Source organism: Neophocaena asiaeorientalis, unplaced genomic scaffold (assembly GCF_003031525.2).
Source record: "Neophocaena asiaeorientalis asiaeorientalis breed wild unplaced genomic scaffold, Neophocaena_asiaeorientalis_V1.1 scaffold302, whole genome shotgun sequence".
NCBI classification, from domain to species: Eukaryota; Metazoa; Chordata; class Mammalia; order Artiodactyla; family Phocoenidae; genus Neophocaena; species Neophocaena asiaeorientalis.
In genome coordinates this window covers 2,063,101-2,076,847 of record NW_020174038.1, presented here as the reverse complement: position 1 = coordinate 2,076,847, position 13,747 = coordinate 2,063,101, and the positions used below count along the sequence as shown (strand labels likewise).

The following is a 13,747-nucleotide window of genomic DNA, read 5'->3' as shown; positions in this document are numbered from 1 at the left end:
GAGGCCCGCCTACCCAAAAAAAAAAAAAAAAAAAAAAAAAAAAAGAACATAAATACTTCTACATCATACAGAGATATTTCCTTGAATTTAAAATCAGAAAGGTCACCCAAGTCAAGGGCATCAACTCAGCAGCCTCAAAATAGCTCCAGACCCCACAGCCCAGCCCAGCCCAGCCCATACGCGGGACCTCTTACAGGGGGGGTCGAACGGCGTGTACGGCCCTTCCTCGTCCTCTTCGTCCTCCTCGCCCTCGTTTTCGTCGTTCTCGTTGTCCTCGTTCTCATTCTCCGTCTCGTTGCCAGCCTCAGCAACAACGTCGTCCCCCCGCGTCCCGTTCACACCTCTGTCCAGGGCGCTGCTGGGCCCCATCCCGTTCTCCACCGTGTGCTTAATCGGGATTTTGATGGCCACCTCGGATTCCCCGTTGGCATAAGCCCTGCTGTTTATCAGTCTTTGTCTCTGGAAAAAGAAAGGCACGTTCTAACACGGCCAGAGGGGCTGCAAGTCCTCACACCCAGAATGCCAGCTATTGGGATATTTCCCAGTCAGCCGGCAAGGAGGTGCTTCCAGGAGACTCTGCAGAGAAGTTCTAGGGGACTCCTGAAAGTAATAACCAACTCTGGGAGGAAGGATTAATCTTTCGGACCCACTGGAACTTGCAAATCCCTTCAGAGGAGGATCCCCATGTCTCAGATGGGCACTGCTTTCCTATCAGCGTTCTTGATTCCCTGTGTGCTGGGGTGTCAACGTTTCTCCTCCAGATTGTAGGAATTCCTCAGTCCCTATGTGAGAAAGCCATACACATGTGTTTGGATTACTGTATCAATAAGGCTGCCGTTCTGGAGAAAGGAACGCCCAGGAAAATTCAGGTCAGAGACTCTGCATTACTTTAAACTAGGGTAACCTTGATTTAGCAACTACTTCTGTGCATTCACATGGGAGGGCTTTATTCAGATGGAAGACAAAAAGAAGAAGGTAGGTAGAAGGGATAGGAGAGTTTTTCTGTATAACTGGGAGCTGGACCACGTCTCTGGACACGTGGAGGGAAGAGCAGGGACCAAGATGCACGGCTGGTCCAGAGAGCGAAGATGTTGGGAAATGGCTGCGGGATATTATCGTGCGAAACACTGAGGTAGGTGCTTCTACCTTCAGACCAGGAAACCTTCTCCCCTTCCCAGTTTCCCACCCCGTCCCTGGCAGATGGACTGTGCTTTCCCAGATACCTCATTGATCAACATGCGACTGGCCATGGAGAGTCGAGTCTTGGGGGGAAAGTGGCTGGTGATCATGATTCGAAGACCAGCCTCAGAGAAAGAAAGCTGGTGTGGGTAGGCTGACAGCAGCTCATCTACCATGATCACTGACGCTTTGCGGTGGAAATTGGCTGGGAAAATTAAAAACATAAAATAAAAATAACATTGATACTAGGAGCAGGAAAGAGATACTCATTCACCTTCCTTCTATTCCTTTCTTTCCTGCTCTCTCTCTTCTTTTCTCCTATCTTCCTTCCCTCCCTCCTTTCTTCCCTCCCTTTTCATCCATCCAATTACCCATCCATCCATCCATCCAATCATCCATCCATCCATTCATCTACCCATCCGACCATTCATCTATCCATCCACCATCCTATCAACCATCCATCCAACCATCCATCCATCCACCCATCCATCCATTCATCTATCCTCCCACCTACCCATCTATCCTTCCTTCCTCTCTCCCTCCACCGCTTCCTTCCTCCCTTCCCTCCTCCTTCCTTCCAACTATCCATCCAACCATCCATCCAACTATCCATCCATCCTGGAAGGGTTGTCATGATCAAAATTTGAAGAAGAGTTAAAATCTGCTTTCCACGGGGCTCATCGATACCTCTTTGAAATGACCTGAAACAATTTAAGAGTCCTTCACGAACATGGTGAGAATGAGTGATAACATAAGAGAATCCCCCTCTGTCCTCAAAGGATTCTTTTCCTGCCGCTCATATCTGGGGCATAGGAAATACCCCAATATTCTTTAATAACACTTTATGTCCTTCAAATGTCAGCAGTGCTCATTCTGAGCTGTTAAAAGCTGCAGAATTGACATTAGTCCAGGTGGAGGACACGGTGGGGGGATGCCCACGTTGCTGCTGCCCAGACTGTGAACAGGGCTGCCCGGGGGCTAGGGGTGGGGAGCTGGGCTCGAGTCCAGAGGGGGCTTAGGGCAAATCTTGCGTCAGGATCTGCTGGCAGGCCTGAGAATAACTTCCGTCATGGCCCGAGCCCCTCTCTGTGGATGCTGCAGTGCGAGCACACAGCTCATGGGTACCTGGCCAAGGCCTCACTCCTGTTCTCCAGGCCACTAAACCATGAAATGATCTCTGGAAACACTGCCTAACAAAATAGGTAGCTCTCTTTGGTTCCCTGAGAGTATTCCTTTCATGGTTATGAACTACCCTGAAGAGAAGAAACTAAATGAAATCCTTATGTGGGATGGCACTGAATACTCATAAGTCTTTTTTTCACCATGCATATAATTAGTGAGAAAAGTATATCAAATAATTGATTTTCAAATTCTGATAAGTACCCACAGATTTCAAACTTAGATATGTATTTGAAAATAACCTACAGATTTTCTAATTTCTCTTGTTTTGCCTGAAAAGCAAACGAAATGGGACTGCGAAGAAATAAACCCACACATTTCGAGGGGAAAGTTAAAAAGAAATTAAATGAAAAATGAAACGCATTCTAGGCAAACATAAATGATAATCTTCCATGTTCCTCGAAGAAAGAAAAGGATTAGAGAGTACTGTATTATCGCTTTGTGTGTCAGCTACTTAATAAGTATCTATTGAATGTAAGCCTCACTTTGGGGGAAAAAAGGGTAATTTCCTCTGTCATTTTGCAGCTCGGAAACTGAGGGAATGTAGCCTGAAAGTGAATTTGGATATAATAATACGCTAATAACAACTATAATTAATGGAGTATTCTGCAGACTTTATCTCCTTAACTTGTGACAAAAGTTATCCTCATTTTGCAGAAGAGAAAACTGAGGCTCAGAGAGGTTAAGTAACTTGCTTCACGGTCACTCAGTTAGAATGTGACAGAGGCGGCACCTTGACACCCATGGCCTCCTCTCCTTTACCGTCTCCCCACTCTCCGTATATCACCCCCAGCACGTTTGGTCCAAGAACTTCCACTGGCTTTCAGAGTTTGTCCATCACCAGGATGAACCTGCTCCCTGCCCGGTGCAGCGAGGGAGGTGGGGAGGCCTCCCTGGGGGCAGGCACACCCTCTGGGGCCTGGCGGGGGACGCAGCCCCCCAGGGTTACCTCTCTTGAGTAGCACCACGGTGGCGTCGCAGTTGCTGCTGTCGTCGATTTCAGCGTTGTTGGCCAAGCCGTTGACCATGTTTCCTGCACCCTTGGTCCTCCTCTCGAAACACTGATGTATGCAGGCGTTGTATCTGGACACGGCCATAAGTGGAAAGAGCCCATCAGCACGGCCGTACCTCCCTCCCCGGCTCCCCGAGCCTGGACGGCCTGTGGGGGACCCTGTGCCTTAAGTTATTAGGTTATTATGTTATCATCCTGTTTCCCCCAGAATATACAACCTGCCCATTTCCCAACCTGAGAATATACGGTAAGTGAAAATAAAGCCAACATCACATAGATACATAGGGACACACTGCTTTCTCTGCAGGGTCTTCCATGTCAGCAGGGGGACCTCTGGGATTGAGTTCCCTTACTCGGGGTCTGTGCGTGCGTGGAAGGGCTGTCGTGAGACTCAGAGGGATGGGCAAGGTCTCCCTCCTCTGGGCCACGTCCCCAGGGCCTTTGCTGTCAGGGGCATGCTTGGTGGAGGAAGGTCAAGGCGTCACGTCCGTCTCTGCTGCTACCCCGGGCTCTGCATCACGGTCCACGTGTACAGGCGGGCTGGCTGTCGAGGTCTCTGTCTGCCTTTGGTTTCCTGAGGTCATAGCCTGGGAGCCTGCGAATGCCTGTCACTATTGTGCCATAATTCTAGGTCTGCTGCGCCCTTGGCTTTATGAAAAAATTCTGGGCTATGATTCTCCAGAACGATTGAGTGAAAAAGAACCAAAACATTGTGCAGTGCTTCTTCCATGTGTGTTGGAAGGGAGGAAGCTTAGTCAAGGTCCTAGGATGTTCTGGCAGGTAAATGTCCCGGTCCCTTTATCGCTGGTATTAGAAGACTCCCATAGAGGAATCCTAGGAAACTCACTGGTTTTTAAAATATTTATGACATTTATGAGATGAAAATAAAACTATAAACATATTTCTGAGACCATTGACAATTTGAGCACTGACTGGATACTTACTCGTATCAAAGAATTAGCATTCTTTTAGTTGTGATCATGGTGGTTAGGTGTAAAATGAGTCCTTTAAGAGACATGCACTGACGTTTGGGTAGGTGAACTGACATGATGTCTGGGGCTTCAGGTCACGTGGGGAGAGGGAAACTGCTGGGGGTGTGGGTGGAGGAAGCTAGCTGATGGTTGTAGGGCTCCTGGCAAGCACGCGGGGTGTGTCATGCTAGTCTGCCGACTGCTTTGCACGGTCAACATTCTTCTTAACGGAAAGACCTCCCCACTTTCTTTCTCTCCCCTCCCGATGGGGCTCTAGGGGAGACGTAGTGTTTCTGGCACCTTGACTCAGAATCCACTTTCCCCACAGAAATACTGACTCGCCTGGGTGTTTGCTTTAAAACTTAACAACTGTGTGTTATACATTTATTTGGATTTGGATAATAGGATAATGATACTATGTATCATAGTATTATAAGCGCTGTCTTGGAAGCAGATATTGGTTAGTTACTTAACTCTTCCATCGTGTTCCATCCTACAAACACCCTTTCAGGTAGGAAGCATTGTTCATTCTGTTTTTAGAAGCAGAAACTGAGATTCAAAATGACTAAATCACCTGGCCCAGGTCCCATGGCCGGGGCTGCACAGGAAGCACTTGATCTTAACCACCAGACCACACTGCCTCATCTGGGGACCAAACCCCAGGGAAGTGACATAGCAGTACAGAAATCAACCCTCGCTGAGGCCGGGTGTGCCTCAGGCTCCGGTAAGGTTTCTACCTGTTGGGCCAAACTGGAATTGCTTTATGACCTTCAGACAGAATGTTTCAAGTTATTTCAAAGCCGTCTACCCAGGAGGCAGCTGATGGTCCTAATTCATGCTGTTTTTAACGGCTGCTGCTATGTTTTATATTTTTAATTGAATGTTTTAAATTTTGTGCTTGCACCCTGAAGCTATTTTATTGTGAAGCATGCAATTTTATAAATCAGATTTTATGAAACCCAGTGATTAAAGCCTCTGATTATGGAGCCGGATGGCTAAAGAGCAGAGATTTCAATTTAGAACTTAGGACTAGAATTTATGCAGAAAATTCCACGAGCACAGTAGTTGCCTTTCCCCGGTCTATTTGTATCCTGCTGGTCTGAACAGCTGGGAGGTTGGTAAAGCTGAGGCATCAGCAGAAACACACCTCATTAGCTTCCACACAGGGCATGGTTTGGGGTAGGGAGATTGTTCACTGTGTTATCTTTATGTCCACGTGCCCCGCCAGCAACTCACGGGCATTACGATGGCTCAGTAGGGGGGTACTGTGGTCACAGAATGCACGCTAGCAAAATTCCTCAATCTTCCTTCTTTTTAGATGAAAAACACTTTTTGAAGACCTCCTTATTCCGTGTAGCCCCTGGTGAATTCAGTATGGGACATGCTTTCATCTAAATTCAGATTTAAAACCCTAGATCCACGTTGGGCTTACAGCAGACAGTCAATTCTCTGGAATAATGGACGGATTCCCTTTTCAAAAGGGAATATGAGAGCTCTTGACTCTTTGGGGTCTCAAAGCATCAAAATGTAAAAAAAAAAAAAAAAGGTGAAATAAAAAATGCTGAAAGAAGACGTCTAATGTTGAGGCTTGCTGACTGTGGCACCGATCCCCTAGTCGTTTTGTTCTTTGAGAGAAAGAGGAACAAGTTGGCTCGTTCCATCTTTAAAGGCTTTTCCTTGGAATCTAGAAACTGTGGAAAACTTTTGGGCCAGCTCTGGTTTTCATGGGGGCTGATGTATTGGGATGCTTAAATGCAAGGTGTTTGTGGTGAAAGTATCTGGTCTCTTTGTTTGCTACCTCACGGTAACTCCACACCAGGATAAGTTTGGGTAAGGTTCTATTCTATCAGTAGAAAGGTCCTCTTCCAGTCACACGACCCAGTTACTGGGTCCACACTGACTGTGGGACAGCTCCTGAGGTGGAAACTGGGTGCTACATTGGGTGGAATGGCAGCAAATGGCTTACAGCCCACCCTGGCCATCGGTCAAGCCAGCTCCTACCTTCACTGTTCCTGTGACGTTTGTCAGTGGCCATGCCGATTTCTCCCAACGGGCTCTCGGCCACCAGAATTAATCTTTGTCAGGCCTCAACAGCAAGGAAAAGTTGACATGTCAATTGCAGACTGCTACCTGACGGGTCCAAATGGGCAGTTTCTGAGAGCGGTCTGCTGTCCTGCCCCCTAGAGAAGGTGATCACTCCTGCAGTCACATAGGCTGGGGAGAGTATGGACTAACTCAGAGCGAAAGGAACAGCTCCCGGGGGGCAGGAATCTGCAGCACGGAATATCTCTGCACCACTGACAACCTCCTCAACTCCATGGCACTCAGCAAAAAGATGAACTGGCAGGTTCCAACCACGGTGCTTACATTTTACATTAGAGTACGGGAAACATCAGCGACATAACTCTTGATACAGGTGGTTAAGCTGTCCGGACTCCAAGGGGAACAAGCACACATAATGTGGGGGTTTTAAAATACATCCACACATTCTGTGACACTTCTCTCTTCAAAAGGCAAAGTAGACCCGTTGAGTGACGACTGGACTGAGTGACTCTTTTCTAATAAACAGAACATGGCAGTAGTGATGGTGTGTGACTCGTGAGACCAGATCATAAAAGGTGTTGCTGGGTCCTTCCTGCTCTCTCTTGAATCACCTGCTCTTTTGGAAGCCAACTCCCGGGTGTGGGGACAGTAGAGTGGCCCTGAAGAGAAGCCCACATGCTAAGGAACTGGGGCCTCCAGCCAACGACCAGCACCTACTCACTAGCAGCGTGAGTGGGCCGTCTTGGAGCCCCAAACGGATGACAGCCGCCCTGGACAACCTCTTGCTTCTAATCCCAAGAGAGCACCTGAGCTAGCACCCTCCAGTTCAATTGCTCCTGGATGCTTAACTCTCAGCAACTGTATGAGATAATACACGTTTGTGGTTTTAAGCCATTAAGTTTTGTGGTCATTTGTTAAGCGGCAATGGCTGACTAACGCAATACGAATAACGGAAGTCTGTAGATATTTGATCCATGGTTTTAGTTATCTCTTATCCAGCTCTGGCCCCATCTTCCCTCCACCTATATGGAAACATAACACATTGAGCTTTACCTCCTCTCTTGTTATGAAAGTGAGCAAAAAAACAGCCAAAAGCTAGGCTGCCAGGTCCTGAAGAGGGGCAAGGGTTTGAGAGATTTCTCAAACCAAACCACGAAGCTTTGATTCTATCATACATTTGGGTTGGAAGGGTCTATGCTTTTGCTCTAAGTCGAGATTGCATTGATTCCTAGCAGGTTGCCCAGGGAGCCAAGTGAGCCTCTGATGACAGGTACCCGCCCTGTCCCCTGTTCCTCTGTCCACATTATCACATAATGCTGAGTGTAGGAAAGAGTTTTGGGAGAGAAACTAAGAAAGTATTTTACTTACTTCATTATGACAATGTAGATGAGATACATCAGCACGAGGACCAAAGACTCCCACCTGTGGACAAACCAAGAATGGTCAGTTAACAGAAGCCGCCCTAGACAGATGTGCCATACTCCAGGTCCTCTCAGACACGTGTGTGATGCGAACGGCAGCTCAACCTGCCAAGCACGGCAAGCATGAAGCAGACGTGCAAACAAGTTCCACATATTTCCTGGTCTGCAGACATTTCCTAGGCTGTATCCAGGTTTTCAGGATCTTTCTCCTCCTCCCCTACTTCAAAGGAAAATGCTCCCTCTTCTCTGTTATTTGCTCACCCCAAAGAGTATTTTGAACCCAGCAAGCCTTCTATAATGTAGCTGAATATAGGGCTATGTGTATAAATCTGACCACAGCTTAATCATTCACTGAAACTATTCAGATACAGTTACAAAGGGCAAACTAGAGGAATTGATAAGGGCAACCAAGGGATTGTTAGGTACATCAGAGCAAGACATGTGTAGAGAGAGGGAGATGGAGAGGGAAAGGAAGAATAGTTGGAGGGGAGGGGAGAGGGGGAGGGAGGGACAGAGGGGGAGAGAGACAGACACCTTGGGCAGGGAAGGTGCTAGCAGGAAGGATTAGCGTGAACGAGTGGGAAAATGGTCAAGAGCAAGCAAGAAAGAAAAATAATGAAACCTTCTGGAATGTACCTTGAACTTCTGATACTTTGAATATTTCCTCTATTTTCTTTAGTTTTAGTAACTTTCAGTTAAAAAGCAAGGGAACTTGATTTCTAGGTTCCTCTTTAGCTGTAGAATTTAATTAGTTAATTGAGGGAGTAATTTTGGCTTTAAGAAAAGGTTCCTGGAGGACGGTCTATGAAGAAATTCTAGGTTATGGCTTTCCTTCGCTTTTTCAAGTTCCATGTCTGGAAACTGATCCTGGGGAAATATGTGATCAAATGTAAAGAGGAGGCACACACAGGGTTTTCACTGCAGTGCTGTTTTATAAAAATGAAGTGTTGGAAAGAAGCAAGGCGGTTATCAGATGAAGGACTGGGTACGTGAGCTATGGTATGTCCACAGGATAACGAGCTACCGTGCATTGGCTGAGAATGATCCTGCAGATATGCACGACCACAGAGATGGTCCTCTGTCATCCTGTTCAGTGTTTCTGCAGCATCTGAAGTTGATTGCCCACCTCTTTATAAGACACTCTCTTCTCCTGACTTCTGAGGGCCACACTCCTGGTTTTCCTCCTGTCCCCTAATTTCTTCTCCCTCCCTTTGTGTCCCCTCTACTGCTTCAGTGTGACCTCTAACGTTCTCTCTAGGTGATGTCCTCTTGTCCTATTTCTGGAAAACCAACAGGCACGTCCACGCCACACTTCTCCCCGCTCCAGGTTCAGGATCCACTTGTCAATACAGCCTCTCCACGTGGCGTCTAGATGCAGGTCGGAACAGAATTCCTAATTCCTACGCCCCAGCTTCGTGTTCTCCAGGGCTTTGCCATGTCAGTGAACAGCACAGTCAAGCCCCACATCTGGAAATAGAGGTGGAGCCCTTCTCTACTCTCCCCCGTGCCCGTCGGGACTCTGTGTCCAAAATATCTCTGGAATTGCGGGTGTCTGCCCGCTCCACTGCTACCTCCCTCCCCCACCTTAACTTCAGCCTCTGAACTGCCTTCCTCAATGCTTCTGGATCCTGTCATTCTTCTGCTTAAGACTCTTCAATTGCTTCCCAAAAGACTTGAGAAAAAAATCAAAGGTGCCCCTCCCTGCAAAACCCGGTTCTTTTTCCTTCTTCCCCCAATCCTCTTGTGTCCCAACCTGGCCTCCTTTCATTTGCACACGGCAAGCTCCTTCCTTCTCCCCAGAGTCTTTGCACTTAACGTCCCCTCTGCCAGGAATGCTTTTCCCTTCACTCCTTCGCTGGTCCCTTTCATCCTGCAAATATCAGCTTAAACGTCACCTCCTCCAAGGAGTCTTCCCTGCCTACTCCTCCTTCACTTTCTGTCTGTGTTCTTTAAACCTCTGACCAGTCTGGGATTATCTTCTTTATTTACTTATTCACATCTAATGCCTGTTTCTAGCAGTCATTGGACACCACTCCTCACATCTGATTCCCGCCTGAGTGATCTGGTTTCTCCTTAGATCGGCCTCCCTGACAAAGCGCCCCCAAGCAGGCACCCCGCCCTCCCCAGCACAGAGCAGCGCTCAGCTCATCTGCACAGGTGAGACTTCTCGAAATGTCAATTTTCAGTTGCAAGACACCTCCAAGGGGCCTGAGCATGGTCCTTATCTCATTGAAACCAATGTACACGTGGCATAAACATAACTGGGAAAAGCGAATTTTTATTCCAGCTTTATTCTGAAGGAAGAGATACCCAAGAGCTGGAGGGAAGTCATGTGATTGCTTAGACGCGTTTTTACAGACTTGGTGAGGGGTCATTGGAAAACAAGCCAACGTCAAAGAGACATCCCCATGAGGCTGAATTACATCCAGCACTTGGTGAACAGGTATATTTATACTCTCTCACTCCTTTGTATCTTTTTGATTTTTTACTCAAAGCAAGCCCTTCCACTGCAATATGTGAGTAAGCATCTCTGCCTTCACATTTCAGGGATGCCTGTGGTGGCCGGGTTCCCTCTCCTGCTGGCCTTTCAGGTTTGCCTTGTTGGCACCCAGACTCAGGGCCCACCCAGTGCTTCCTCCTCGTCAGGTGAGGCTCTCTGAGGCCCCTCTGCTTTGTGGCCTGATTCCGTATTTGAGCATCAAGTCTTGGCTTCCTGCTCTTTGGTGTCGCCCCCCAACCGCCTGCCCCCGGGGCCATGAGTATCTCCAAATGACACCGTGATGACGTGTCTGCTCCCCCCTCGTCTCAGACATCCCCAAGGCCACGGCCGAACTGGGTTTTGCATTCTGTGTCCAGTTCTGGAACGGAGGCTGGCAGCCAGGAGGTGCTCAGGAATGTTTGGGACTTGAAGCGACTCCAACTGCAGACCCTGATGTCACACGCTCTTCCCATCTGCCCCTCCCGGCCACAGCCCGCCGCTGTCCTCCAAGGACCTGGGCTTGTGTGATCTGGGTGTGCTTTTCCCTTCCCACAAACTTCCACGCTGAACCACCTACCACTGGCCCTGAATTCTCCTGCCAGAGATTGTTCTTTTCCGTGTTGGAGGGCTATGCCCTGTCACCCCCCGACCCCTCGCCCAGAGGGCACATCTCCACTTCCTAACCAGGGTCCAGAACCACGAAAGCCGGTCTCCAACACCATGCAGATGGACACTGTCCAGGTCGCGTCCCAGGCTCTCCTTTCTCCCCCAAAGTCACGACTCGCTCAAAGAAGAGACAAAAACAGCACCCTGCATCCTTTTGTTTTCTTGTCAGGCCTTCAGACTCACTGAAGACACATTCTGAATTCCTTCTGGCAACAGTGGGGGTCTTGCTGGGCAGGGTGAACACATACCCTACTAGGTGGCTCTCTGATGCTATCTATGTCAGATGTCTTTTGGGGCAGGTATCTGATGGAAAAGCACCCGACGGATATTCCCCTGCCTCTTCCTGCTAATGGAACCCCACTATGTTGAGGCAGTAAATGGGGACCCTTGATCTCAAGGAGGGTGGGATAAATGATTGGTCTAAAGTTGTAATTCTATTCCCCCCTGGACACTTATTGGTCAAAGCAGACCCAGTTGTGACCAAAGAGATATAAGGTGGAAAGGTATTCAATGAAACGACATAGCCCCTCTTCTTCCTTCTTGCCTTCAATCCAAACTTGATGGCTGGAACCACAGCAGCCATCTTGGGGTCATTAGGGAAAGGTCAAGAGAAATGCAGAGCCACTGTACTACCTACCTCTGGGGTACTTGATATGTAAGAAAAATAAACCACTATTTCTGTAATCCACTGTGGCTGGCTTTTCTACTATCTGCTACTAAAAGCCTTCTGATGGCCACTTCTTGGCTGAATGTGACTTGCTGTGGAAAGCTGCTTGAGGAACGGTAAAGGAATCTAAACCAGCATGGTGGGGATCCCTTCCCCTTGTGTACTTGTATTTGACAAGGCTCCTTTCCTCCTAAAGAGTACTTTAGTTTCAAAATAAGCACAACTGACATTAGTTTCCTTGCAAGGATTTGGGGTGAATTGGTTACCTGCCTTGACATTGCTAGAACATGCTGGAATGTCCTACAACAAGGAAAGAAATTCACTGTTTAAGGAATTATTGAAATACTACTGTGCTTTAATTGCAAGATTGAAGAGTCTGTCTCTTAGGACAGAAATCAGAGGAATCAGCTCCTAGACTCACTCTTTCAGCAAAATAAATACTCATGGGTGGCTGGGTAAGAAAGTTAAGAGATGTGGACAGTAAAAAATATCTTAAAGTTCAGTATATTTTGCAGTCACGTGAAGAGCTGAAATCGCTGGAAATCCCAAAGCAGTGATAGGTCAGTGGTGCAGACTTTAACTTCTCAGCCTCACTCGTGCAAAACGGTCTCCGTCACCCCATCCACATAATAACCATGATTACATAACAGGTCGGCCGTCTGAGAATGATATTCGGTGCCGTGAAAGCTTCCCCTAGTTCTTCCCGCAGTTTCACCTGTGCATGAGTTATGATTCCAACCCACCCCAGGCTGGACCAAAACCAGCTTGGGAATTTGCGACTCGTGTATCCGTGGCCCTCCCACCTCCTCCCTCCTCTGGGAGCCCGGGTGCCCAGGCTGAGGGGCTGATGACCTCAGAATCCGGCCTTCAACACAGGCTCGGGGAGTAGCCTAGGAACCCAGGTTCTCTCCTCTGACATCATAGGAGGGTCAGTCTTTGGAAAGGAGAGGATACAGACTCTCTAGTTCTTGCTCCTTCCCATCTGAAATATCCTAAAGGACACCTTGAGGGTAAGGACTGACACGGGCTTGTCATGAACCTGCTTTCATTTCCTCCTGCCGTGGTTTTCACGAGCAAAGCCAAGGAGATGTGGAGAGAGGGCTCCTTCTAAGACTGACAGACGGTAAACCACCCGCGGGTCTCCTTTTTTCAGGTTTTCTGCACAAAAGCAGCAGAAAAATTTCTGAGGTCAACTGTGATCATAACTTGCTTTTCCTTATGGCAGCATTGTTAGCAAAGAGCAGGAACACCGAGCAACACTTAGGCACCTACTGTTTGCTGAGGCAGAGCATTGGTTGTGCTAACCATGCCGTGAGTTTGAAAGGGAACGCTTCTGCAAGTTTTCTTGTGCTGCACGTAATCCCCAAGGACATGAGGGGAAAATGTCACCACTCCACGTGGCGACCAGGTCCAGGTGGATCCCACGAGGAGGTTCTTCCTGACCTCTGGCCTCTGACTTCTGACCTGTGCTGCTCCCAGGAGTCTTGATCCCTTTCAGCTTGCTGATCACTGTTATTCAAAGAAGACTTCCTTCTTATTTTTATGGGTCAGTATAGGGTCTATGCGTCTTAGAGCAAGTTCCTCCAGTTGTCTCCCCCCTTGCCCTCTTGGACAGAGGAGAGAGAGGCGACAAAAGTATCTTAATACCCTGGATAGTGTGTAACATTTATGGTCCATGTGATATGCTCCCCACCGCCCCAAATTCTGAAAATCACAGAGACATCCTAGGACACAGACATGTCGCTCCAGCAAAGGGCTAGCACTCATTTTGCTGAAAACAAAGACTGCTGGGCTCTGTAATTCTTTTTCTAATTAAAGGTATAATTTATTATTATTATTATTTTCATATTCTTTTCCATTATGGTTTACTAAAGGATATCGAATAGAGTTCCCTGTGCTCTACAGTAGGACCTTGCTGTTTGTGCTTCTTTTTCTAGCTCATTCTTAGCTCTAAATAATACCACGAAAGTCGTTTACCTACAGCATCACAACTACCTGTTTCTGAGGTGCTCTTTCAGAAGAAGTAGGTGTATTTTCACATCACTCTACTTCCACAGATCAAATATTTGAAAAATGTAACAAGAATGCATGACACACCCAATTTCTATTTCCATTTCAAACACAGTTGAC

At 47.7% G+C, this 13,747-nt stretch overlaps 1 protein-coding gene across 2 annotated transcripts in view; it reads right to left on the bottom strand.

Annotated features, from left to right (window-relative positions):
- The window catches only part of SLC24A3 (solute carrier family 24 member 3), a 394,577-nt gene that overhangs the window by 34,847 nt on the left and 345,983 nt on the right, over positions 1-13,747 (bottom strand). For both annotated transcript variants that reach the window (XM_024753731.1, XM_024753730.1), the window contains exons 8-11: positions 7,753-7,806; positions 3,308-3,441; positions 1,224-1,384; positions 195-459 (exon numbers count right to left, since the gene is read on the bottom strand). In XM_024753731.1, coding sequence (XP_024609499.1) covers positions 195-459; positions 1,224-1,384; positions 3,308-3,441; positions 7,753-7,806 — 614 coding nt within the window. The remainder of the gene's footprint in view (positions 1-194; positions 460-1,223; positions 1,385-3,307; positions 3,442-7,752; positions 7,807-13,747) is intronic.